This window comes from Necator americanus, chromosome X, assembly GCF_031761385.1.
Source record: "Necator americanus strain Aroian chromosome X, whole genome shotgun sequence".
NCBI classification, from domain to species: Eukaryota; Metazoa; Nematoda; class Chromadorea; order Rhabditida; family Ancylostomatidae; genus Necator; species Necator americanus.
The window spans coordinates 7056007-7080206 of record NC_087376.1 but is presented as its reverse complement, the minus strand read 5'-3'; the positions used below and the strand labels follow the sequence as shown (position 1 = coordinate 7080206).

Here is a 24200-nt window from a genome sequence, read left to right as displayed (position 1 = left end):
AATCCTGCTCATAATTCCTCACCTTTAAAGGCATCACCCCACGAATCTGAGGTGGTGCAGATTTCAGGTGGAGTATTCGTATACGGGATGGGAGACTACGGAGAGGGAGGTGATTCCGTCCATTTATTGCTAATTGCCATAAAAAACGGCCCGGAAGATGCGGCGCCGCACAAGACTGGCGCGCTCCAATCGAACCTCTTTTACAAAATGGTGCGCCAAAACGAATGAAGCCGTATCTTCCGAGCCGTTTTTTACGGCAATCAGGAAGAAATGGACGGAATCACCCTCCTCCTCGTAGTCTCCCATCCTTTATACGAATACTCCACCTGAAATCTGCACCGCCGCAGATTCGTGGGGTGATGTCTTTAACTACGTCGTTTCTCTTTTCGCTCTGTGCTTCTATTTCTATTTATTTATTTCTACGTATATACAATTTCAGGTAATGGTAGACAACTTCCTCTACTATTACCTATATCGAGGGGGAAGTTGTCATAGTAATAACGAACTAATCGAAGCTATCATTGAAGAAATCAAGAATTATGTGTTCGATGATCGAGGAATCATACTATCGCCGCATGGTAATGTTTCATTTATTCACATTTCTTTCTGCTCATACACTATTTTTACGATTTTAGGATATAGCGGAATTCCATTGCAAGGTGAGACTCCGCTAACGACGAGGACCGATGATTTATGGAAGATTATTGACATTCTCTTTAAGATGAGCACTGAATTTGAGGGACTCGTTTTTCGGTGGGTGTTTGCTTTGTGTTCTCATTCGTTTTATGTTTATCGTAGTGGAGAAATGAAAAACAACCGGGAAGAATACGATATTACATCGCCTGTTTAACTACAGTGTATACTTTCCTTGGTGTAACTTTCGATATTTCACCGGTTTTGCCAGTGCTGTCTCTGTGTTTTTTCTAATGGTGTAAAGCTTTGAACGTTTAATCTATCATCATAAATATTCTGAGGCTGTAAGTGCTGGATTTACGAAAACGTTCTTCTTGAGCAGGGAGTTAAGCGTAGCGTATTCGCGTTTGGATTTGATCTGATTTGCATTTTTTAACTTTTTGGGACCACTCAAACATTGCCATAGCTAGTTGTTTCGTCTTAGGTTCATCTCATAATGTAAGCAGGAGTTTGGGGCTGAACTTAAAAAGAAATCTGAGCAGTTAGTCGAAGCTTTGGGAAATTTAAGTGAAGATTAGACATTGACTAGGTCTTCATCGTTAAATCCCAAACTGAAACGTTGGAATTTGTTTTAAACACTTTAATTGTACATTAAAAAGTGGACACAATCCATTAGCAAACCCCGGCACCACACGGGACAAATGTTGGAAGCAAAGAAAAAAAGGATGCGCTGTTCATCAATCAGAAGTGAAGTTAAACAGCTGACACACCATATACAAATAAAAAAAGCGGTCAAAGTCCAGATGTACTGTCGGATGCTCCTCAATGGATAGGCTTGGGAACAAAACATTGAAACACAATAGATTTGAAATGATCCATGAACAAATCCGAATGGTTTGTCTACAACAACCGGTTGATTGGGTCAGATTATGAATTTTCTGATGTACCTTGCAGAAAGATTAAGGAAGAAGGTTTTTTTCTCGTAGTTAGGATGTTAGGGGAAAAGAACTGAGAGTTAACAAGAAGAAGAGCACAGAATATTTCTTCATGGTCATTTTTTTTGCCCTAGAGAAAATCATATACACGAAGGTGTTACTGAAAATGTCCCTATTTGTTTAAAATCTCAAGCATGAAAATAATATTTTTTTGGATACGAATGTTTCGAATTGCATAAATGTTTACAGAATTGCTACAACAATCGAAAGTGATAACCTGTTTTATCGCGAAGCCGAACGAAATGAGGTGCTACCAAAATGGGTTGCTAAGACCGAGGATTTCACTCGAAGAGTTGGTTTTTAAAAAAAAATATTTTTGTCATCTTCTTTGCATTTTTTTCGTTTCGAACCTTAATGTATGAAATTTAAAATAGTGTACTTCACTATATTCACTGTATTGGTTTCATTGTATTCGTACTCATTTAAAATGGAACCAAAGTGACAATCGTATTGCGTAAGCTACAACCTCACAATATATTTTTCGCCAAATTTGAGAGCAGAAATTAAAACTATTTACTCTATCCTTATACTGTCTTGGTACAGTGCCGAATCTTGTCCTATTCTGCAGCAATAGCTAATCAACAAGTAATAACTGTTAAGTATTTTGATCTTTACTTGTGTTCCTTTTGAATTTAAATATGGGTGATTTTAGCAGTTCCGAAGAAAGTGCTGAATAATGTATATATACAGTTCGATAATTTACTATTGTGTGTCGAAACGAGAAGTCTTGAATCTATGATAAGTTGCAGAAAACGCATATTCATACATTACGTTACAATTTCGTTTTGTTCGTGTAGGTTATGAGAAATATTAGTATGGAAAAAAAGTTGTTTCTATTGCTGGATGACCGAGATTCGATTGAATCATCTACATTAACGAAACTATTTTATCTCAAGAACGAGTAACATCTCTCTGAAGTCTACTTTGTACGCATTTGTCACATACATTTATACCTCATTCTCAACGATATGGCTTAATGATGGATGAATTGTGCTCAATCAGAAATACTAATTGTTACTGTGATAAATTTATCCACTGAAATTTAAGTATAATAGTACAACTTTAGTATAAATTTATCTATTGATGTTGATGGAATTAATGTACGGAAGTAGATTATTACAAAAAAATTTAGGTCTACGGTTTCGGTGGTGTACTTCACGTCGTTTCTCCTGAGCTTAACGCTAAATTCCCAAATATGACCGACATAGATATAGTGAGGAAGCACTCTCGCGAATCCAGAAACATTCTTATTACGGAGGCAGTCAAGCAGGTAGGTATTTTTGAAGATAAAAACATAACAAGTCACTCGGAGGATCTCGTCTGTTTCTCATGTTTTTCTCTCTTTTTTAAAGAATATTAAACAATGACGTCTAGTGTCACGTCCACAAGATATTTGGCAACATTTAATTATCATCTTCTGGGATTATGTGTGTACTTAGTACCAACCAGTATCGTTCTTTTTTTTAGAGATTGATGACTGCTTCTTCACGGAATTTCGGTATGCAACGAACAAGCGTCAATCTACCCTCAGAGCTGGCGTACATTGCACGCCAACGACCTGAATTACTCAGTGCTGCCATACGAGAATACGCAAGGACTGGAAGTGACAAGGATGAAGTTTGTGTAAAAACTATACGCGGACTCATGTATTTGATTATAATTTAGTTTTTCTGATTAAATTAGGTTCCTGAGCGTTGCTCCCCCGAGGGTGATGACGTCATGGTTCATGTGTTACTAAATGCGACTGATTGGCAGGTAGGCGGGAATCTAAATCTATTTTATTTCCCATATTCTTTTTCCTCAACACTGCGCAAATGTTCTTAACACGTGAGATAGATTCTATAATATACAAAATTCTTTAGTCGAAATTTGAATATAGATGGTTTCGGCTTGTATTTTATTTATGTTTCACTTTAGACTTAACGAATACGTTTCCAGGAATAATGAGATTGGAAAATGCGAAAAAAGAGTTCCGTATAGCGTTCCTTTCTGTCACGACGCTCAAACTGTAGCTAAAATAGTTTATGGAGCAGTATTCCATTTGATTTCGATTCCTCTGGCATTTAAAAACGAGAGTCTCAAAACTGAACTGAAGTAAGGAAGTGCAGCTTTTTGACAACATTTATGAGCTATCTATCGTTTTGATGTTCATTGTTTTGCTGTGTATTTTTTCCTCTAGAAATTGCCTGAATGTCAAAAATAACGAACAAAAATGCTACCACTGTTGATAATCTTAAGTATAATGGTAGTAATAATCCGCATTGAATAATAATAATACATAAGGGATAAATAAATAGAAATGCAAGCAAACAAAGTTCTTTTAATCGATACAAGCATTGATTTGGAAAAATACCTGACTGCGATCACAAGCTGTATTTTTTCGTCCTATTATCATCATTGCAAAGAATTTTTTTTCCAGCATCATCTATAAACTTTGTTTCAGACTGTAACAGCAGTTGCTGATATTGAAATGCCATGCGACATCGTTTCCCATCGTGTTTCTAGAGCTCTAATTGCATTTGACCATCGACATTCTTCTATTCAAAATGGAGTACATATTCCAGATGATACACAGCTTTTCAAGCGGGTTGTAAGTACATGTTTTCTCTTATCGTATCAAGTTACATCCGTTTAGCTTCCAGTTCCTAGGATTTTTGCAGACTGATCGTTTCGAACGAGAGCGCCTCAGTTTTTTGTTCTCAACTTTGTTCAAGGCGCAGAACTCTCTCACGCACACATATCAAATTGCAAAGATTTGTGTTTCGGATCGACACTTGGCGGAATGTAGGAAGTTGTTTAAAGGTTTGTCTTTTTATACGTTCTGGAATATTTTGCCCTGGTCACATTTTTTGCGTGTTCAGCTGCTCTGCAAAGGTTTCGATCATTCCTGTTTCTCTCATAACACAAAGTGTTACTTTACACCTATGCAGATTATAGTTCAGAGGGGAAGCGATGTCTTAGTAGACTTACAATTCACTCTTTACATTAATCAAATGTCTTATTAAGTGGAGTTGGCGCTGTATTCGTATCAAATTATTTTCCACAATAGAATTTTCTTGATGGAGTTCACCACTGAATATTTGGAAATTTTGATTCGTTCTCTACAATTGCCGCGGACCTTGTCCGTCATACATTCAAATTTGATGAAATGCGTCGAGCTGTTACTATCGTTTCGAAGTAGTTGATCTAAAAAGTAGGGGGAAGTTACAGAACCAACACTACTGTTTGATGGTCTCCTTGTTTTTTCATTAAATCTTCCACATTTCCCTTTATGTTTTCTAGTTTCCAAAATTTTATAGTTGCTGACAGTTCCTAAGGAGAAGAGTATGATTTTTACCCTGTACGAAAGGATTTACCAGCAAATTTGAAAATAATTGATACGTGTTATAGTGAATGAGAGTTCTAAGTTGGTGAGGACAAAAAGTTCGCAGAATTTGTTACTGCCAGATGACCGCTTTGTTGATGTTCAAACTACAATCGTCCGGACTTTTTGGCCTAGAAAAACTGCGAGAAACCTGTTCTACTACATTCATATTCGATCGAATATGAATACCACACTGAATCGTGAAGATTTGAAAGAAGTAAGCGAGGTATCAGGTTTATGTGTTTCTACGAACACATGAGTTAGAAACATAACGAATTTGGAACGTACAGACTAATATTTCTAGACTTTTTTAAATGGTGTATCCACTTATTTTTTGGCTGAAGCATGATTTGCAGTTATATGTTTGATGGAAAAATCTGACACCTGTTTACAGTAGGAGGCGGCTTTCTAATGTCGTTCCCTCAACTGTCACTACTGTCAAATTGGCAGCGACGCTCACTGCCAGTCTGTACCACGCACTTTCATCGCTTAATGTTTTGATCCAGATTACTTTGGATTTCTTGAGGTTTGGGTGATATAACGACATGGCGACTTTATTCAAAGAAGAGAAAGTTTGTCTGTTACCATTCAGCAAACTCTCGTCACATCAACGGTCCTTTACTTTCCCAGTCTCTCTGTGACGGGTGATCAGCTCTGGCATAGTATAGTCGATGCCAAAAGGGTTCGTCTCGGGCAGGTTGTTCATCTGTTATCACAACTCATGGTCTTTTTACTTCCTTTCTCTCCTTCTTACTTCTCTTCCTTCCCTGGCTTTCTTTCGTTCTTTACTCTGGGCATTCTTTGCTCTTCCTTTGCCTCCTGTTCTCTTAAAGGCAGCTTACCAGGAATCTGACGTCGCGAGGGAATCCACGCAAAAGCTAAAGATGGAGTTGTAGGTTGCGGTATCAGTGGTGGTTCGCTCACCTCTCCTAGAAACGGCATGGGAACCGCTTTCGTTCCTACGAGGAACTTAGGACGCTCCTCTATGTATACGGTCTGGTCCTCTCAGCAGCCTTTTCAAAGGTTTCACTTGAATAGGCAGTCGAGAACTCACTTGATTTCGACCGCTACGCAGCTGGATGCGGCGTGTGTACAAGAATGGCGTGTTGCAACTGAGATCTTCGCGAAAAACGTAGTTTTTCACACCGTTTCTTCCACTACGATTAAGGAGAGATGTGCGGAACCACCCTCCAGATCCCGCAATCTACGGCCCCGTATAGTGTTTGTACATCGGAAATCCATACCACGCCACATTCTTGGGGTGATGCCTTTAATTGATAGTTTCTACTACATAAATTTGTTTCACCTCAAATATTGAGGTTTCACAATCGAAGAGTTTAAGAAGATGACCATTCGGTGCTCATGTTTTGCAAAAAGGAGTCATAGGTAATTTTGCTGTAGTTATTGACGACGGGACCTGCCAAATGATATATGTAGCGGTCCCTGTGTTTCCCTGAGCGACGGAGGAGCGTGTTTAATTGGGGAGAGAAGAAGGGAAAAACAAAATGTGAGAATAAAAAACATTGCGCGCGTTGCGGCAAATGCGCAGAGGTAATCCAGGTGAAGAAAAATGCCGGTGGCTGAACACCTGTTTTACCAACTTTTAAAAATATTAGATGAAATTTTAGCGGATTCAGACTAATATTTTCAAAAATTCTGTGATTCCTTGCTAGCAGTTGAACGAATCAGGGAACTCTTAGCTCCTATGGTTTTGTCATGAGCGGGATCGGCCGAATAATAATGTTCGACTTAATTTAAGTAGAGCTTCAAGTTACAAGCATTTGGACTCGTTTCGTGAATGTTAAAAAATTCCTTGCTGGAACTTTTCCCACGGATATTCCTTGAAATTTCAAAGTGGTTCTGCTTCCTTAAATGTTGGCTGAGTGCTTGTGTTCCTTTTTGTGGAAATCTCGTTAAAAGCAGTTGCTGTAGGACATTGCGAATGTCACATATTAGCACAACTGCTGAAAATTTTCCTGTCGATATTCATTTTCTGTTTTTTTTTTCCCGGAAACTTGTTTGGAAAGAAAGAAATCTTAGCATGTCAATCGCATTTGCCCCTGATTGGCGTTCTAGAACTTAATAGCGCCATTCATTTCATATTTCATATCGCTGTGCAGTCTTTTTAGCGTCATTACGCATCGGTCCGTGCACAATTCTCCGCTCGCCTCATCGACAAACTTCTCTGTCCAGAAGCTTCCGTGTCTGTATTACTTAAAAGCAAACTTGCCCACTCATAGTTTCATTGCTCGTGAATAATTCATAACATAAACGACTTCCTTAAGAAAATTCTCGTCTCTTATCCAACAGAGCGAGAGAGTAAGACTAACTTTGACTTCAGCTTCGTGGACTCGCCCGTTCCAAGTGGGAATTGATTGCAGTGTTTCGTGAATATCTCCACGCAACCAGCACTCGCTTTGGGACTTTAAATCCGAGTTCAATACTGGATAATCAGGTCGTCGGCTTAGTGCTGCATTACATATATCTATTTGAGGGGAACGGGACCTTAATTAAGTACACTGATGTACTTCCTTCCTGGAGGTCATGTGGTATCTTAGGTTTTTCATATTACCTAGATCTAGTTTGTTTATTGTCATGTAAGGTCTAGGATATAGTAGAGTGGATCTATAACTGTGCTGGGCATAGTCAATGTGGTTTTTTTTTCACATTTCGTTGTTTTTTTTTTAACCTAAAAAGGTAAAACGTACTTTTTTTTCGAACATATTGACGGTCTCTCCATCGAGGACTCGTTAGAAATCTCAATATTTTTGTAAAAATAGTCATATCCTTTCCTTTTCCCATGTTTCCTCTCCCTTTTTGTTGATTACTGGCCGGTTGACATAATAAATGGTGCCAGAGCATGTAAAGCCTAATTCTTCCAATAATAGAGCACATACCATTCATAGTGGATGGATGAAAAAAATTTTCAGATGGTTAATGTTGATATTCTTCGTTTTCCACCGGATACTTCATTACTCTGTATCTTTTCCTTTTCTTTTTTTCTTTTCTATCTTTAAGAAACAATAGTTTTGACTGAATTCTTTTCGAGTGATCCATTTTCACGGGACTTCCTAATTGATTTTCACGCACTATATCCCAGCAGAGCTTTTACGACTATTTGCTTGGGATTTTCCTCAGAATGTCTTGTTATGGGCAGTTTTGCTGCTCATTCACTTTTTCCCGAACGATTAAGTTGAAAAACTGCAATTATTCCTTAATAACTCTGACAGAAATATGGAATCGAAGAAAAAAAGATGTGATTTGCTTGACATGGTGGGTTGCATTTATTGCCTAATTCAATTATTTGCGTCTTTGTCGAGGTGTCTCGTCCAGAATCAATCCACTCGTCGCTGTTCCACATCCTCATCTCAGAACTTCTGCTGCTTTTTGCCTATTCCAGTTTGAAAACGGGAGTTTCAGCAGTTCATCGGCACGTTAAACGAATGTTTCTTCCTAACGATTCCATATTTCCTCCAGAAATAGGATTTATTATGTTCCGGATTGTGCCAGTGTGCTGGAAACTTCCGTCGTGTAACAGTGCAGATTCTTTACCTCAACACTGTCTATGCGTATATTTGAGTGCTTGATTGTGTTCAGGGATTTCAATGTACGCTAAAAACAGGAACACTACCTGCAGATAACAGACCTGCATACATCCTGAGCATAGATGGAATAGTCGAAGCCGGTGGTCCGACCCACTTAACTTTTGGATGGTTGGCGAAGGGATCCTCATCGCTTTAGCTGCACCCCATGAGCTTGACCCCCTTCACCTGAGGAAGGTCCGGCTTCTAACTGTTGCACCTATGATTCTGAGGTGGAATAATTTCCTCCTAAGTCATTTTCGTAACTTTTCTCCGAACGCGGAACGATGCGAGAATTGACACGTAAGCAGCTAACGTGACGCGTTTGATTCACCACACGTCAAAGGATACTGAGTACCAGTCGATCCTCCGTAAGCTCCTTGGATGACGTGAGGTCTATGCGCGCTACAAAAAAAACGTATGGGGCGCCACGTATCGTTTTTTTGCCCCGGAAAGCTCACAGCTCCCGTTTTCTTATCTTTCGTGATACAGGGCAAAGCGCAAGAACTATGAAAGCGGCTTTGGTGTTCTGCAGCCCAATTTCTCCTTGTTGGTTCAGCAAAAATTTATGCCTCACCGTCATGAAAAGAAGGCGACTAAGAGTCTCGCCCGGGAAAAATTCCACCCAATTAAAATAATACAATAAAATAAAATACACTGCTGCATTTCTTTCAGGGTCCCGTCAAAGTTGGATTTCTATGTTCTCTTCAGGTTGATAGTTTTCATCAAACGAATACTTGAACTTGAAAACTCCGCAGGAAAATTAGACATGAAGAACGTTGTTTTGATGACTACGAGAACTGATAGGCACTTTTCATTAAATCCAACGTCGTAACGTTGCTGACACATTTAAACTTTAAACAATGTTCATATCTGCTGGAATAAGATAGGGACGAGAACGCGGAACTAGAAGAAATGGAACATTTTGCGGTTCTCCTGCATGACAGCCGTTAATAGGTCTGTGACCAGGCTGTAAGAAAAAAAAAACTACATGTTGATATATAGAAAGATCCAACCTGCTATGCACTAGCTCTGAATCTTTTTGCTTGACAATTTTATGCATACTTTTTGTTCAGATGTCAAAAACTGGCACTCAAGGATAGAAAGATATATTTCCTTATAATTTTGGATGAAAAAAAAGTGAGAATAATTGACTAAACTGACAGATTTACAGAATATTCATATTAAAGGGAATATCTGACGTAGCGAAATGGATCGCAATCATTATTTACAGTTGTCAACTAGATTGAAAATCAAATTGTGACTGGTATGGCCGCACCGATCCATTCGCTACGAGGGATGCGAAGCGAATTGATATCAACATTCGTCAAAATGGTCACTTACTAACAATTCACCTAAAAATTGCATTCCTTCTGCAAATCGATTGCAATCAATTGTGATTGAGACCTGCTAATAAACCCCAGTTTTTGGTTTTTATTGTTACTTGAAATAATTTTCCAGTATGTTTGAATAGGTCGATGAATTCTGCTTGTATCTCCCTAATTAGTGTAACTTTGTGTTTTATAATCCACTCCTCCCAATTGATCGGACCTGAGTCTTGTTTTAACATTGAATCAGAAGCTTTACTGGAGAAAAATCCGCGCAGAAAGAAAAACATTGCTTGCAATTTTCTCGGCAGATATAAGAAGACTGTTTATTTATGCTAATTATCCCCTCTTCATGATACTTATTTCAACATAAAAATTCCTTTGAAGTGAACTGTTCGATCAGTGACATCATATGGTTAAAAATATCGAAGGACTCCGCTTGTAACTGTTTTTTTTTTCTTGAATACACAGCAAATCAGAAATATCAGGATGAGTCGAATGGTCTTGTGACTTGTGATTTCCTGACGCCTTTGTGTACATCCTGTTTCTAGGTTACTGGTTATAGTATCCATTTACTTCATTCACACACAGTTGCGGGAATGCTAGAGGAAACTGATGATCCTGCAACAACCATTGATTTCGTTACCTTTATCATAACAATGGTTACAGTATCCATTATTCGACCGTTTATCACGAGTTCTAGCATCCACTCTCAACAACGTTGTCTGTAAACAACAACACATGACGAAGGATAAGCAGCCACCACGTCAGGACATTGCTCCGATCTGGGGGGCTATCATTCTCTATATAATAGTGATTAAACTTTTAGAAAAATAAAATTTCTAGTCGACGTAGATTTTTCGTTGAAATCGCGTCCATCATTCACTCTTTTTATGGGGTCGACTGCTTGTGACTTTGTGACATGGCGAGCTTTTCAAACCATCACTTTTCAAAGTGTGCACTTTTTTGAGCTCCTGAATTTATGAGCAGTGTGTAGTTGATGTATAGCCGTTTTTACGAACTCCAATGATACCCGATATTTCTCTATCTTACAGATGGCATGTCGTCTTCAAGCGAAGCGCGGAATTCCGCATGCTCTGGTGACGATGAAAGCGACAGCAAAACCCGTGAATCGAAGCGACACGTGAGTTTTTTTTCCTCGGTCCGTGAATCATTTGGCAACAGGTACATTCACCTTTCTCATCATCGCTGTTTTTATTTATTTTTTAGGTGTACAAAAAACGTAGGGGAGATTTGGGTAAAAAACGTGTTTTGGCTGCTATTGTTCCAAAAACCGAGATACAGTTCGTGATTTTTGTTTCTTTCGCATCTAGCTTATTTTGATAATCAAATTCTGTGTGATTCAGAACACCCTGTGAGGAAGAAGCTCCTCCAGTGGCCTCTAATACAGGTCAGTTGAGGCATTTTGAACGTGCTGTCAATGGGGACGATGTATACAAGGTAAATTTAGATATAAGTTTAGATTTATACCCATGCATTTGACCAAACGACAGAATTCAATAACTGGATTTTGACTGTGACACCTACATAGTTTGGTATTTTCAAAAAAAACGTAAATATTAACGGTTCACTACCCTTTTGTGATGGCAGCTGCATTTAGCAATTCTTAGTTTTTTTAAAAGTTCAAATAAGAGCACTCATGCAATTCATAGCAATTCATATAAAATTCATAGCACATTCTTCCTGAAATATGAATAATATCATTGAAGAGATCTTAGCCATGAAGTCATGAAATAAGATTCTCCAAATGCCTACAAATGGAATATTTAGATCGTGATACTTCATTATAGTGATAGCTAGGAATTTATTCGTTTTTCCACATTTATCTCTTTTTTTTTCGTTTCTTTAAGTCTTTGAACTACATTGAGTTTCCTTTCATATTCTGCTCTATTACTCAGTTCCTTTTTGACTGATTGTCTCGGTTTTTCTAAATATTATTTTCCACGTACTTCGGATGTTCTTCCAGTATTTAATCCTTAGAAATAGCCTCCAAATACTTAGTTGCTTCGTTACAGCTCAAATCGTCTAAAGTGATGTAATTTTGCCTGTTTTTAGTACTAATTAGTTTCCTTTGGTTCGTTGGAATCACCTTCTGTTCACTGTATTAAGGCACATATGGTCGACCACATGTTTTCGAGGAATTTTGAATGTGCTTTCCTCGTTAGTGGCCTTGTTATGATCCCCAGAAGGCTTGGCCGAATTTTTCGTGGGGCAAAAATCAGTTGTATTGACTTTCGAGGGGCTGTGCACGATGCATTGATTTCATTGGGTGGAAAAATCAATACGTCATAATTATCACTTCGAGCTTCATCGAAAGTGGAACATTTCGAAAATTCAGCCGTGTTCACTTCGATTAATGTCCTTTTGAGCTGTGTAGAGAACTAGTTTGTTTTCTGAAGTAGGTGGAGTTATGCTTTTTGCAGAATTCTCATATCTTTTATTTCAGGAATCTTCAGAAGAGAGATCATTAGGGGAGGAAGAAGACATGGATCTGTTTATAACGAAGCCAAAACCAAAACTTAAAAATATGACGTTATCTGCAAAAACGGTTAGTGACAATGGACTCTAATCATGGTATAGGGTCAGTTTTTATTAGTGATGTGGCGATTTGATGTGATTTCTTTTTGCAGACCTTAGATATCTCTGCAGCTTCTGATGACGATGGTGGTTTTGACGTTTCGGAATTGATGAACGCAGTTCCACCAATAGCTGTTGCGGATGAGGATTTTGACGATATTTGAACGTTTCCGTCCATGTAACTAACAAATCCCAGTGTTTATTTTAAGTACTTCTCAAAATCACATTTTTTAGAGTTTCTTTCTAGGAGTCTAATCCCGTCTTGCTCATTTTGATAGGATTCTCTTATTTGTACCCCGGTACTTGCCAGAAAAAAATCCCCATCATTTCTCAATACTTCTGCTTGAATCTCCTTTAAGAAGAAAAAAAAAACTCACCCTATGTTGAAGTCGTAAGATGATGATGCTAAGCTTAGCGATTATGCGATCTTTCCCAATTATTCTTGTCATCATTAAGTTGAAGTTGCAATGCATAGGCTCATTTAACCGCCTTGAAATCATTGTCCAGTTTATATGTGTGAATGGTCATCCTGTTTTTCTTCCCGCAATTTTATTAGTCAGGTAATTCAAATCTCGACTAGTCTCGAATAAGCATGATTGAGGCCAAGAAGAAAAAAAAAAATAGTTTTGTCTGTACATATGCCCCACCCAACATTGATGTCATTACCCATAAACATACGTGTCAAGTTATATTTTAGCTAATGCTTATCGCGCTTTCCTCAACCATGCTCACATTTGCGCTGTTTTATTCCGTAGCGTAACGCTTTGGTGTTTACAGTCAGGCGTTACCGTATTCAGAGTAGCGAAATCTCGAACTTTCCATCTTAAAGAAATAAATTTCAATCTAAATATTCATCATCTCGGTGGTTATTTCACATTAGTTCTAATGCCTTAGATTATTTGTGATTGTTTACACTATGTATGTATTGCTTAATCCCTTAATTTCCAGGGTGCATCTATTTCGTACACAGTTCTCATTGTGTTTTTTTTTTTGTAGAACTGCATTTTTAGCTTTACATTAATGTATTCGTGGATGTACAACAAATGAATAGTTTTGAGACAGTGTTTTTTTTTTGCTAAAAAAAATATAAATACAATGAAATCACAAAAAATAACCGGAAACTACAGTGTTGAATGATGTTGAATTATTATAATAAACGTTATGATAATCAGAAAAGTTATTGCTACGATAAAATACTTTTAAAGCGGCGAAATAATAGGATTCAGCGATGCTTTTAAACATTTGATCCGTTTTGAGAAATAAATTTTAGCCTAATGTCGCATCCAGAGCCTCATGATGATCGTATCGGCTGGATAGAAATGTGAACTTATAGGATATCCAATCCGAGTCTTTTAATTGCAGGGGAACAAAGGTGAAATACTATAGAATTTTCATTCTAAGCTTTAGAATTTTCAGATCAAATTATTCGACTTCGACGGCGGAGGTTTCAGCATTATTCTGGAATATTCTTCAAACTATCAAACATAAGTTTGTGCTGGTAGAGATTTAAAGGATCATCTGCTACAGTACTCACTACAGAACGGCACGTAATTTCTGTAGTTTTATTGCTGAACCACCGGAAATTCATTCTTAAGGTTGAAAACATCAAAGAAAATGAGATGAATTATGAATATTTATTAATCGAATAGTTTAACAATAACAAACAATTAACTGATGATGAAACATTAAGTAATTATATCCAAGGTTATAGAGACGGAAACAGGAAAAACTGTGCAAGTTACTTTTCAGGAACGCGTATATTTACTTGTCATGTATGTTTACATTACTTTTAGAAGCATTTATACTTTTTAGAGAATTTAAAAAAAAACAAGAATGTTTATTTTATGTCAGTATTTTTATCCTCCCAGATGACACTTGTACCAATTTTTTGACATCGGAGGGATGAAATCCTCGGTTGACTGTCGGGCGGTTTCGATTTTTATTTTATCCTTTAGTTTGGATGTCGCTAATATCTATAGCTAACCTATACTTTGACAGCTCCTCAGGACTTAATACCTAACTTCCTGAGCTTCGGATGCGTTCGATTACAAAATGATCCTTGTGCCAGAATCTTAAAACGGGACTAATCCTTGCTCATTCTATTCTTTTCGCTACTTTTTTTTACTGTGTATTTTCTATATTTATTTGTGTTATCCTTGCCACATCCTTTCAGAAAGCCATTGAGCGTAATAAATAAATAAATAAATATGAGGGTTCGATGTACAAGATGACATAAAAACACCGGCTTGATACATCGGCACGCCCACGCATATCATTTATTGTAGCGGTCAGTACGCGTTCATAAAATCACAGCGATTCCAAATTGCAGTCAAACGTGTTGCTGGAAGTGAGGCGAACTGATACGCAAGAGATTTTGTCCTTCTTCCCTTTATATTTTATTTCGAAACGAAAATTCTCTGGATTGATCTGAAAAATAATCAGCTAGGAGTATAGATCCTCAATGTTTGTGTAACTAACTGTGATATCCCTGTATGCTGAAAAATCAGATACTATGTTGATCCTGAGTTGTTCACGTGTGAGGGAATATGGATAAAGTATAACACAACAAAAATTTTATTACATATAACATATGTATAATAATTTCCTATTTAAAATAAATGAATCCGAACAAAATGGAACATGGAAGAGCAATTATTATTAGCAAAATAATTCACACACGAAGTAGTTCAACACAATTTCGACTGTCGATCTTCTGATGATTCGGTAAACATTCACAACGGAAACTGCCTGGTTCATTTATACATATTGATCCCGACGAACATCCGCCCAACTAAAAAAAAACACAAGTGATGGGTGTTTTGGTAGTAGTAACCATAAGTAACCACAAGCGATTTAAAGGCATCACACCACGAATCTGAGGTGGTACGGATTTCAGGTGGAATATTCGTATACGGGATCGTAGATTATGGAGAGGTGGGTTATTCCGTCCATTTCTTACCAATTACCATGAAAAACGGCTCGGAAGATGCGGCGTGTGCACACGGCTGGCGCGCTCCAATCGAACTCGTCGTAGAAAATAACGCGCCGGAACGCTCGAAGCCGTGTCGTCCAGGCCGTTATTTATTTATTTATTTATTACGCTCAAAATCGTGCCAAAAGTAAGAGACAAGAAATGAATACAAATAAACATTAGAAAATCCAGCAACAAGAAAAGAGTAGAATGAGAATAAGCGGGGATAAGTCACACGAACGGTAAAGGCAAGGGACGATTAAGTAAAAGAGGAAAACATGAACTCGACAGAGTGGGAATTAAGACTCTTGGAAAATGAGAAAGTTTTTTTTTTACGGCAATTAGGAAGAAATGGACGGAACCACTCCTCCCCCCTTTCCTTAACCTACGATCCCGTATACGAATACTCCACCTGAAATCCTTTTCACCTCAGATTCGTGGAGTAATGCGTTTAAACGGATCACAATGATCTCTTAAAGGGAGCGTATGAGGATAACCGTTGTGTTTTCGCGATCTGTTGTATGCGCTGCTCTCCGAAAAATATTCATAATTCACTTGTCTTCTGAGTCGCGCATCGAAGAACATCCTCGAAAGTGACATTTCAACAAGTTATCCCGACAATAACTTTAAACAACTGAAAACAAAACGAAAACTGCGAGTACGAGTCTTCCGATGTTTGATGCTTTTCTGAGAGTTTTGAAGCAAAGAACTAGTGATGTTTTTCTTCTTTTTTTTTCTCTGTTTCACGACATTCATTAGGAAAAAAACATAATCGAAAATCTACTTCTCAACATCCTTGGATAGTTCAGTTCCCTTTAAGTACTTCCTTTTAAAACATTGATTAATTTCCAAGTTATAAATTTACCATTTTACTACTTTGACTATAAAAGAAGTCACTATGATCTTAAATCCATGCATACGATTTCCGTTTTTTATCCCCATGAGGTTTAACTTGTCGGATTAACAACCTACATCATTGATTCTGGAACCAGGGACTGGAATTATATTCATTATGTGCTCTGATGAAACATGATAAGTACACAAAAGAAAGCAAATACAAAAAAAAACTAGTAAAAGTTCAACTTAGTAATTTTAATTTTACTACTTCAGAAATAAAAGCTAATTTAAAAATAAACAAATAAATGTAAATAAATGTAATTTGATTGCTATAAAAAAGAGGTTGGTCATGTAGGAATCCGCATATAAATAGTGTTATGACATTTGATTCCTGCCCTCATCCCCTTCTACGCTTTTCAGTCGGGAACAACTTTTCATTAACTGTAGGAGATCAGATGAGCTGATCGTTGATATTTACGAATGTGACATCTGATCCTAGTCAAGCTTCATTAAATCCCGTAGCTTCTCACTCATACAAGCACTGATGAAAATAAGAAGGAACAATTTTCGCTCGAGTGTGACTCCTGTAACTTTAAGGGACCAGTTACATTCTAGTTTTTATCTTACTCTTTGCTTCCATTATTTTTGGACCTTCTAATTTTCTAATTCATCTAGAATCGCCCGCTCTACTTGTTCAGAGTGACCCTGAAATTTTCCCGGGCAACAGCATAGAAAATCCAATCCAGGAAACCAGAGTCTTAAAATATGTGATGGAAAGAGGAATGCACTTGAGGTGAACGAGGCGAGAAACACGATGTCCTCATCCTATTCAGCGAAAGCTCGTGAAAGCTATAAACAATGATGTAAAACCGATGAGTGCACACTTATTCGTATGCCCGGAAGTGCATCTATTCATAATTTTGAGCTGTATTAATCGGAAACGTTTCGTGACAGAGATGAGGCAAAATTTGAGGGTAAGGAAGGGGAAGCAGAACTGACCTGCTCTCTAGCAGAGCTATCGAATGAACATTCATCGATATCGTGGCAGTTGTACCCGTCACCGTAGAATCCCTTAAGTTACAAGGAATTTGGTCCATTAAATCACTTTTCTTAGAATTTTATTCAGTCAGAAACTGTAGAAAAAGTATAAAAAGCGAATATTACCTCTTTACATTTGCACTGAGCACCGTTCGTATGATTTATGCATTCGGCATCCCGGTGACAATGTGCATCTACGCAAAAATCTGCTCCAACACATATCGGACAACATCGATTCGACGGAATAACACGATGCTCAACTGAGCAAGTTAACCGCGGACATGCAATTGGACTCCTGAAAAAAAAACCATTATTAATATAATTAATTCTAATAATTCTATATAATTCTATAGTTCTATGCCGACAATGATAATTCCATGCCGACACACCATATAATCGACAAATCCACATTAATTATAATTACAATTAAAGTGGATTTGTCCATTATATGATAATTATAAATTCGTATTTAGAACACATCTCATGTTTGTAAATATGAGATTGACAGGCAAAAAAAAAAGCCATCTGCATCTAAGGATTAATATGCAAGGAAAAATTTGATGCTCTCAAGACATCGCTATAATAATTAAGTTCACCTTAAATAGAGAGAACAAGGAAAACACTCTGATAATTTTAGAAAAACAGCAAAAGAAACTTTGGACCACTTCCTACGACTAAGGAACACGATTTTTGAAAATCCTTTAGTTTTTAGTAATTTGACATGTATAATGTGATAAAATAATTCTTGAGGGATTCTGTAGATTTTGATATTTATCACTGGTTAGTTTAGACGTATTAGTAAATTATTTATTATTAATTAATTATTACTATAATTATTTATTATTACGTATTTAATAAATTGGTGTCCTTTAAAACACCCTTCAAATTTGTCAATTTTATTGAGAGGTAGGACAGACTGAGGCAAGTAAATATACGTGTTTACAACATTTTTCTACATTTTTATGTAAAAGACTCATATTTACGTATATACTCGGCGCAGAGTGTGTTCACCTTGGCGCACGCGTCACATATGCTGCAACATACGTTTTTTTCAGCCTCGGACACGTTTCCTGTTAACCGCGGCTTGTCAAAAACTTGTGCCTCATGCGGTTCGAAACGTTACTTTATCAGGTTTAATATATAATACAATACATAATACAATACTATACATGAACAGTGAAAACCCAACGGTGAATGACGGAATGGCACCGTCACCCGCTGTCGCTCGCTCTTAACTTGTCATAAAATATAAATTTCAGAACAACTTAAATATCGTTAGATTTCTTCCTTTGAGTACTATTCAGAAATAGGCACATCGCTGAGAAAGGACCAAATGACACCAAATATTCAGTATGTTTTCTTAAGACGATAAGAGCGACCGACAGTGGCCGACGGTGCCAGACCGCCCACTCAACGTCGGTTTTTATCAAAATCCATGCGTAGTGTTGTACATTGAGTTAATTTGATGTGTGCTGCTGGAGAAATTGGGAAGAATTCATGGATTAAGCACTGTGTCGCGAACTGTACGGCTGTGGAACAGAAGTATAAAAGAAAGTAAAAGAAAAAAATAAAAGAAAAAACTAACTGATATTGACATGTTGTTGTGCCGTCTTCGCAATAACATCGAACACATTGTTCCGGCCAAAACGCTTCTGTATGTCCTCTTCGACGACCGTTGTAAAGACACTACAAAGATTTTTTTACTGTAATCGTTTTTGAAGATGACTACATAAGTCATATTAATTGAAAAAAAGAAAAATAAAAGAAAAATCTCAAAGGAAGATACATGATGCAGAAGAAGAACATTAACACTTTTTTTCTTGAAGTTTTGCAAATTAAAAACTACTATATCGTCTGCTTGACTGATACTTTCTGCTGTTTAATAATATCTTTTTGGAAGATTATGACCGTTGAAGATAAGTGGAAGGAACAATGAAAATGAAAATGAAAATGAAAATGAAAATGAAGTGAGTATGGACCCGCTGCTTTAGTGGAGAACATTGATTAATTGGTTACCGTTTGATAAGTGAAAAAATTAATAAAAGTAAAGAAGTAGGAGTAGAAGCGCAGAAACTTACACTTTTCATACTTTGTCGAAAACCTGTGGATGAGCTTGGATCCTCCTGCAAAAAAAAATGTTTGTTTTTAAGGACATGAAATTGTTTTCAAGTATGTACATACTTGTGCTCGCTCACCTCCTTTTCGTGCAAACCCTCTGATGTTTCGATTTCAGCGTTCCCTAAGGAACTATTCAATTTCGGGCATAAATCCCTAGTGGGATTTCCGGAATCAATCCTCCAATTATTATATTTGTTATTTACGAACATATTCGGTGAGGATCCACTGAAATAAGCAGAAGATTTATTGGAGTGCGTGTGCGTAAAGGACAAAGATCCAAACAAAAAAAACGGTAGTTTTTTTTCAACCCACTAGGATTCGAATTATATCCAAATTTCTGAAAATTGAATTTTTTTTTTCTCTCAGAAGTTCCAAAACTTTGGTTAAATTTGCACTACTTAAAGTTTTGTGAATAATTCATGCCAGAAATGTCATTAGAATTCACAGAAATTCCTGGAAATACTGGAAAAGAGCTGCAGAAATTGCGAGAAAGTAAAGTAAACATAGAATGAGTTCAGTGTTTTTAGGAAGAAATTCAATCTAGATTTTACAAAAACAATTTACTCTCCTTTCAAACATGTATAGCTCAATTAAGTGGTGGTAAATTCATACAAATTTCGTATTTTTACATGACAAGAAGTTAAATATGTTACTTTCTGGATTCAGGATAACATCAGTGCGCGGAAGTGCAGAAATACTTTTCTTCTAACTACGAATTAAAATAGAAAAAACGTATGACTCCGTAATTTATATAAATATCTGGAGCTGACAACCCGTAGGATCTTGTGTTCCTTTTTTTTGTGCTACATATTTGGTGAAGAAATGTTTTATGGTACGTCGCTAAAAATAGCACTTATTTGGATTTCCCTTCCGTTTCTTTTTTTATTTAAATGAGAAATATGAGACGTTATTTGCTTTCAAAATCATTTGTTGCTCACAAAATGAAGAGGGAATCGTTATTTATTGTAATTATGTAGAAATTTCATAGCGGTGAGCATGTTAAGAGTTTCACAGACTTATAAATAAGTTCTGGATAGCCTATTTCATTACTTCTATTTCCACTGAAAAAAGAATCGTTGTTGCTTGAAATTGAACTTATGAAATATTTGAATAATTATGTACTCCCGTTAGTTCTTACAAAAATTACTAAATCTTACGTAAAAACTACGTCGTCGATATTTTCAAGCAGTAACTGTATACAGTTCACAATTACTGATACGTATTTCTTCTCAACAACAACAAGAATCACGTATTTTTCCTGGATGGATGACGGTAAAGCGATAGTATATCTTCGTGTCCATCCTGACTTTAACGGCAACGTTAACGAAACCTGAATAAGAAGACTGATTGCATATGAATTGAAGCGGACGTTTCACGGAAATTGCATTCGAACTTAGCCTACGGGCTCACTTTACGATCTGGAATCAGCAATAAGTCAACGAGGTGTTTTCGTTCGCCGGATATTGTCTGGAAGATATATCCAGGATGTGGCGCATGCGAAATCTCGACAAAGATATGCACGTTGTGTAGTTTAAAGAGGTCCCAAGTGTGTTGTGCCTGGAAATTGGATCAAATGTTATCTCAGTTCATGTTCTTACACTTATTTCTCTTATTTCTCTTATTTTCTTGTTTCTCTTATTTGTTTCTCTTATTTTTGCCAGTTATACTCTTATATATGCCCGTTTTTCTCCAAATGAAATCAAAAATAGACTTTATGTAGCGATTTTCACAAGCGTGAATCTCCGAAACCGATGTTACAATTGTATTTCTGCCCAGTTCTGAGTCCTGTGGAATCGGTCGAGCTTTGACGTGAAATTTGACTCCAAAAACCTTGAAATCACGGTGGTTAGATAGGTTTTACTGCTTTTAATGCTTTCAAATGCTCTGATTTACATGTTGACAGAAAAAAAGTACCTAAAAGACAGAGATCCACCGAAATGTAACGATCATTTCAAGTATCATGAATTTAATGTTTGTACTTATTTTTTGTAATTATTTTGTGAAGGAATAAATGCAAAATCTCTGCTCTTTTTGGCTTTTATTTTAACCTTATATGCCGTAAATAATTTGCCTATTAGTGCAACTATAAATACATCATCGTTACTTTGATGAAAAGAACACTAAGGAATTCAAGGAAGTTTGAGAAGATTAGATAATACAAGTTCTCAAAACGTTTCCAGCCATAAATAATCAAAACAAAAAAATCATCGAAATGGAAAAAAATCAAAAAAAAAGATGGAAATCGAAACCTCTAAGTTTTTGGGGATAAATTGAGGAAAAATGCCGGTGGAAAAACTGAAAGGAGGTTATATTCTTATTCTCATATTATAATATTGTTTGTTAACACTAGAAGAATAGATGCTTTTTTCAAGTAAAGAAAAAAAATCGTTGTATGTGAAAAAAGTGATTGTGATGATATATTCGGTTTTGCAGTGAGCTCTGTCGACTTCTGTTCGCAACGGCAACCTTCGTGTGCGTCCATTCTTTCAGGTGACCATAATTCATTACGTAAAAAGTCGAGAAGGAATGAATGTAGAGGAAATGTACGGAAACTGTGCAAAAAATGTGAGCAAAAATTCAGTTTTGGTGACGTAACGTGTATTTTTACATCGATTTCCTCAAAAATATCTCTGAAAAACTTTCTTCAAAGGTTCAAAGGTGAAATCTGGTGTTTCTTGTTTTCATTTTGTTCACAACAACAAAATAGCATGGAAAATACGTTTTTCTAAAAGACGTGATCAAAAAATTAGAGAGGAAAAGAAAAATGAGTTCACAACTTAAGGAATTGTTAAAATGGAGGAATCAAAGTCAAACGTTTCTCTTTCATGGAATCAGAAGCGTGAGATGCAGATAAATAGTTTTTTTCTTTGAGTTACCAAATGATAATTTGCATTATTTTTCTAGCAATATTTTTGAGCAAGAAAAAAGAAGAAGAAAATAGTTCATCTTGAAAGTTTCAATTGAGAAACGATTCATGATTCTTGTGACTTTGCGAGTTCTTTTCCCTCTTTTGTTCCAATCATAATGTAAAGAAAATTTCAAACATTTTCTCCATAGTTTTTTCTTATTGTCACAAAGAGCATCAGTTAACGTTTTTATGGAACATATCAGCAGTGAACTCTGAAGAGTTTTACAATTTTGTCTACAAATTCAGGAGAGGAATTGTGTCCACGTGACTTCTGTGTGGTATGAACAAATATGATATCTCGTTTGAACTAACTTTTTTCTATCCCTCAATGACACGGATTAGGATTTGTACTCACTTAAGTACGTCCTCATACCTCTGGCCAACTGAATCCAGAGAAATTAATCAACAATCTCTTTTCGAGGCAAGTGAAACTAGGTATGTATCCGAAAGATTGAAGTTTGCTCACTATACAACACGGATAAATAAACTAAACAGAAGAAAAAAGGAAAGAAGCGAAATTCATAGAACGAAGAAGAAGAACCAAAACAAAAAACATTTCCTGGTGTTATCTCACTAATTTGACAAGTTTAAGAGTTTGAAATAAGGATTTGGACGAAACCTTCTGGCAGCACTGCGTCATAAATTGACGCTTTTAGGAAAAATAAATATTACTTGATAATTTGATGTTCATTCCTATAAAGCAGAATCCATGAAGAATAGAGGCTTTTCTGAGAGAGAATAATTGATTTATGCGAGAATGACAGGCGTATAAAAAAGCTAAATAATTGAGGATTCAACGAAACACGTCAATCTTCGTCAAGCTCTAGTCCTATCTTCAGAAAAAAAAAACAAGGACGATAGAGGAAGGAAGAAAGTTTTTATGAAAATAACATTACGATACCTGTGTAGGAGTTAATCGTATGCTTGAAGAAGCGTTCACGGCATAAATTAAGGAGAAAAATCCCAGAATCAGCATGTCAATTCAAATCAGAAGGCTCCATTAGTGAATGAATTAGTTGAGAGCTGAAATGAAGATGAGTAAAGAAAAAAAAACGCGAGAAATAACATTACCCCTCAAAAACGAAGCTTGAACATCACTTGAAACAATTCGGATCCCCAAAAAAAAGGGACCGAAAAGTGATTGAGATTCCCCTTGCAAAATTTGCAGGCGGCAATCCTTCTACATTATTCATCCAGAGATATTGGTTCGAGAAAAGAAGGTGCAAGATGTCTGCATAGTCTAGAGCATCTCTTAGGATTCACGGATTAATCAGATCCGTAAAATAATATAAAACATAACATAAAACATAATATAATAATATTGTAAATACCTGTACGGTAAAAACGATAGAAGAAAAACAAAAATAAATAGAGGTAATGGGGGTAAAAAGGTTAGTAGGGATTTTTTCACTAAAATAGTAGAGTTCTTCCTGTACTTACTGTACTTTAGCATAATTTGAAATGCTTTACTGGAATGAATGAGCTCATTTTGATTATGTCCGTACTTTCATGGATTTCGGAAATGACAACAATAAAAAATTGAATAGAGGTAAATTTCAATTTCTATAATGTTTTCTAAAAATATCCTGTCATTCCTTAATGTATGCAAAGGGAACACACGTTTAAAGTTGGAATCCTAAAAATTAATTAATTTCGAAGCAGGTTTTAGCAATTTTTCGTGATAAAATTAATATTTTTGATCTTTTTTGCATGCATTTATGAGAATAGGAAGAAAAACCACATACAAGTAAACAGACTACACATACGAAGAGAAGCAATGAAATGAAAACGGCTACGCGTGACTGACAACGAGGACATTAAAGCTGAGA

General features: G+C 36.5%; 2 protein-coding genes across 3 annotated transcripts; one reads left to right on the top strand and one right to left on the bottom strand.

The window, feature by feature from the left end:
• Window positions 1-442: 442 nt before the first annotated feature.
• RB195_021689 (uncharacterized protein) lies at window positions 443-12663 on the top strand (the record flags this gene model as incomplete). The annotated part of the gene is made up of 13 exons (XM_013449017.2): window positions 443-578; window positions 636-753; window positions 1818-1920; window positions 2761-2898; window positions 3096-3245; window positions 3312-3383; window positions 4072-4218; window positions 4289-4430; window positions 10957-11045; window positions 11132-11205; window positions 11269-11362; window positions 12369-12470; window positions 12553-12663. The coding sequence occupies 13 exons, from the start codon at window positions 443-445 to the stop codon at window positions 12661-12663; spliced, it is 1476 nt and encodes a 491-aa protein (XP_013304471.2).
• A 2143-nt stretch (window positions 12664-14806) lies between these two features.
• Window positions 14807-23347, bottom strand: RB195_021688 (uncharacterized protein; the record flags this gene model as incomplete). 2 transcript variants are annotated; one of them, XM_064208556.1, is made up of 9 exons in its annotated part: window positions 14807-14926; window positions 17307-17378; window positions 17472-17640; window positions 18931-19031; window positions 19424-19468; window positions 19541-19688; window positions 20621-20793; window positions 20874-21020; window positions 23273-23347. In XM_064208556.1, the coding sequence occupies 9 exons, from the start codon at window positions 23345-23347 to the stop codon at window positions 14807-14809; spliced, it is 1050 nt and encodes a 349-aa protein (XP_064064437.1). The 2 variants fall into 2 exon arrangements, with proteins under 2 accessions (XP_064064437.1, XP_013304472.2); XM_013449018.2 differs by lacking the exon at window positions 14807-14926 and having other exon boundaries at window positions 17238-17378.
• Window positions 23348-24200: the final 853 nt, after the last annotated feature.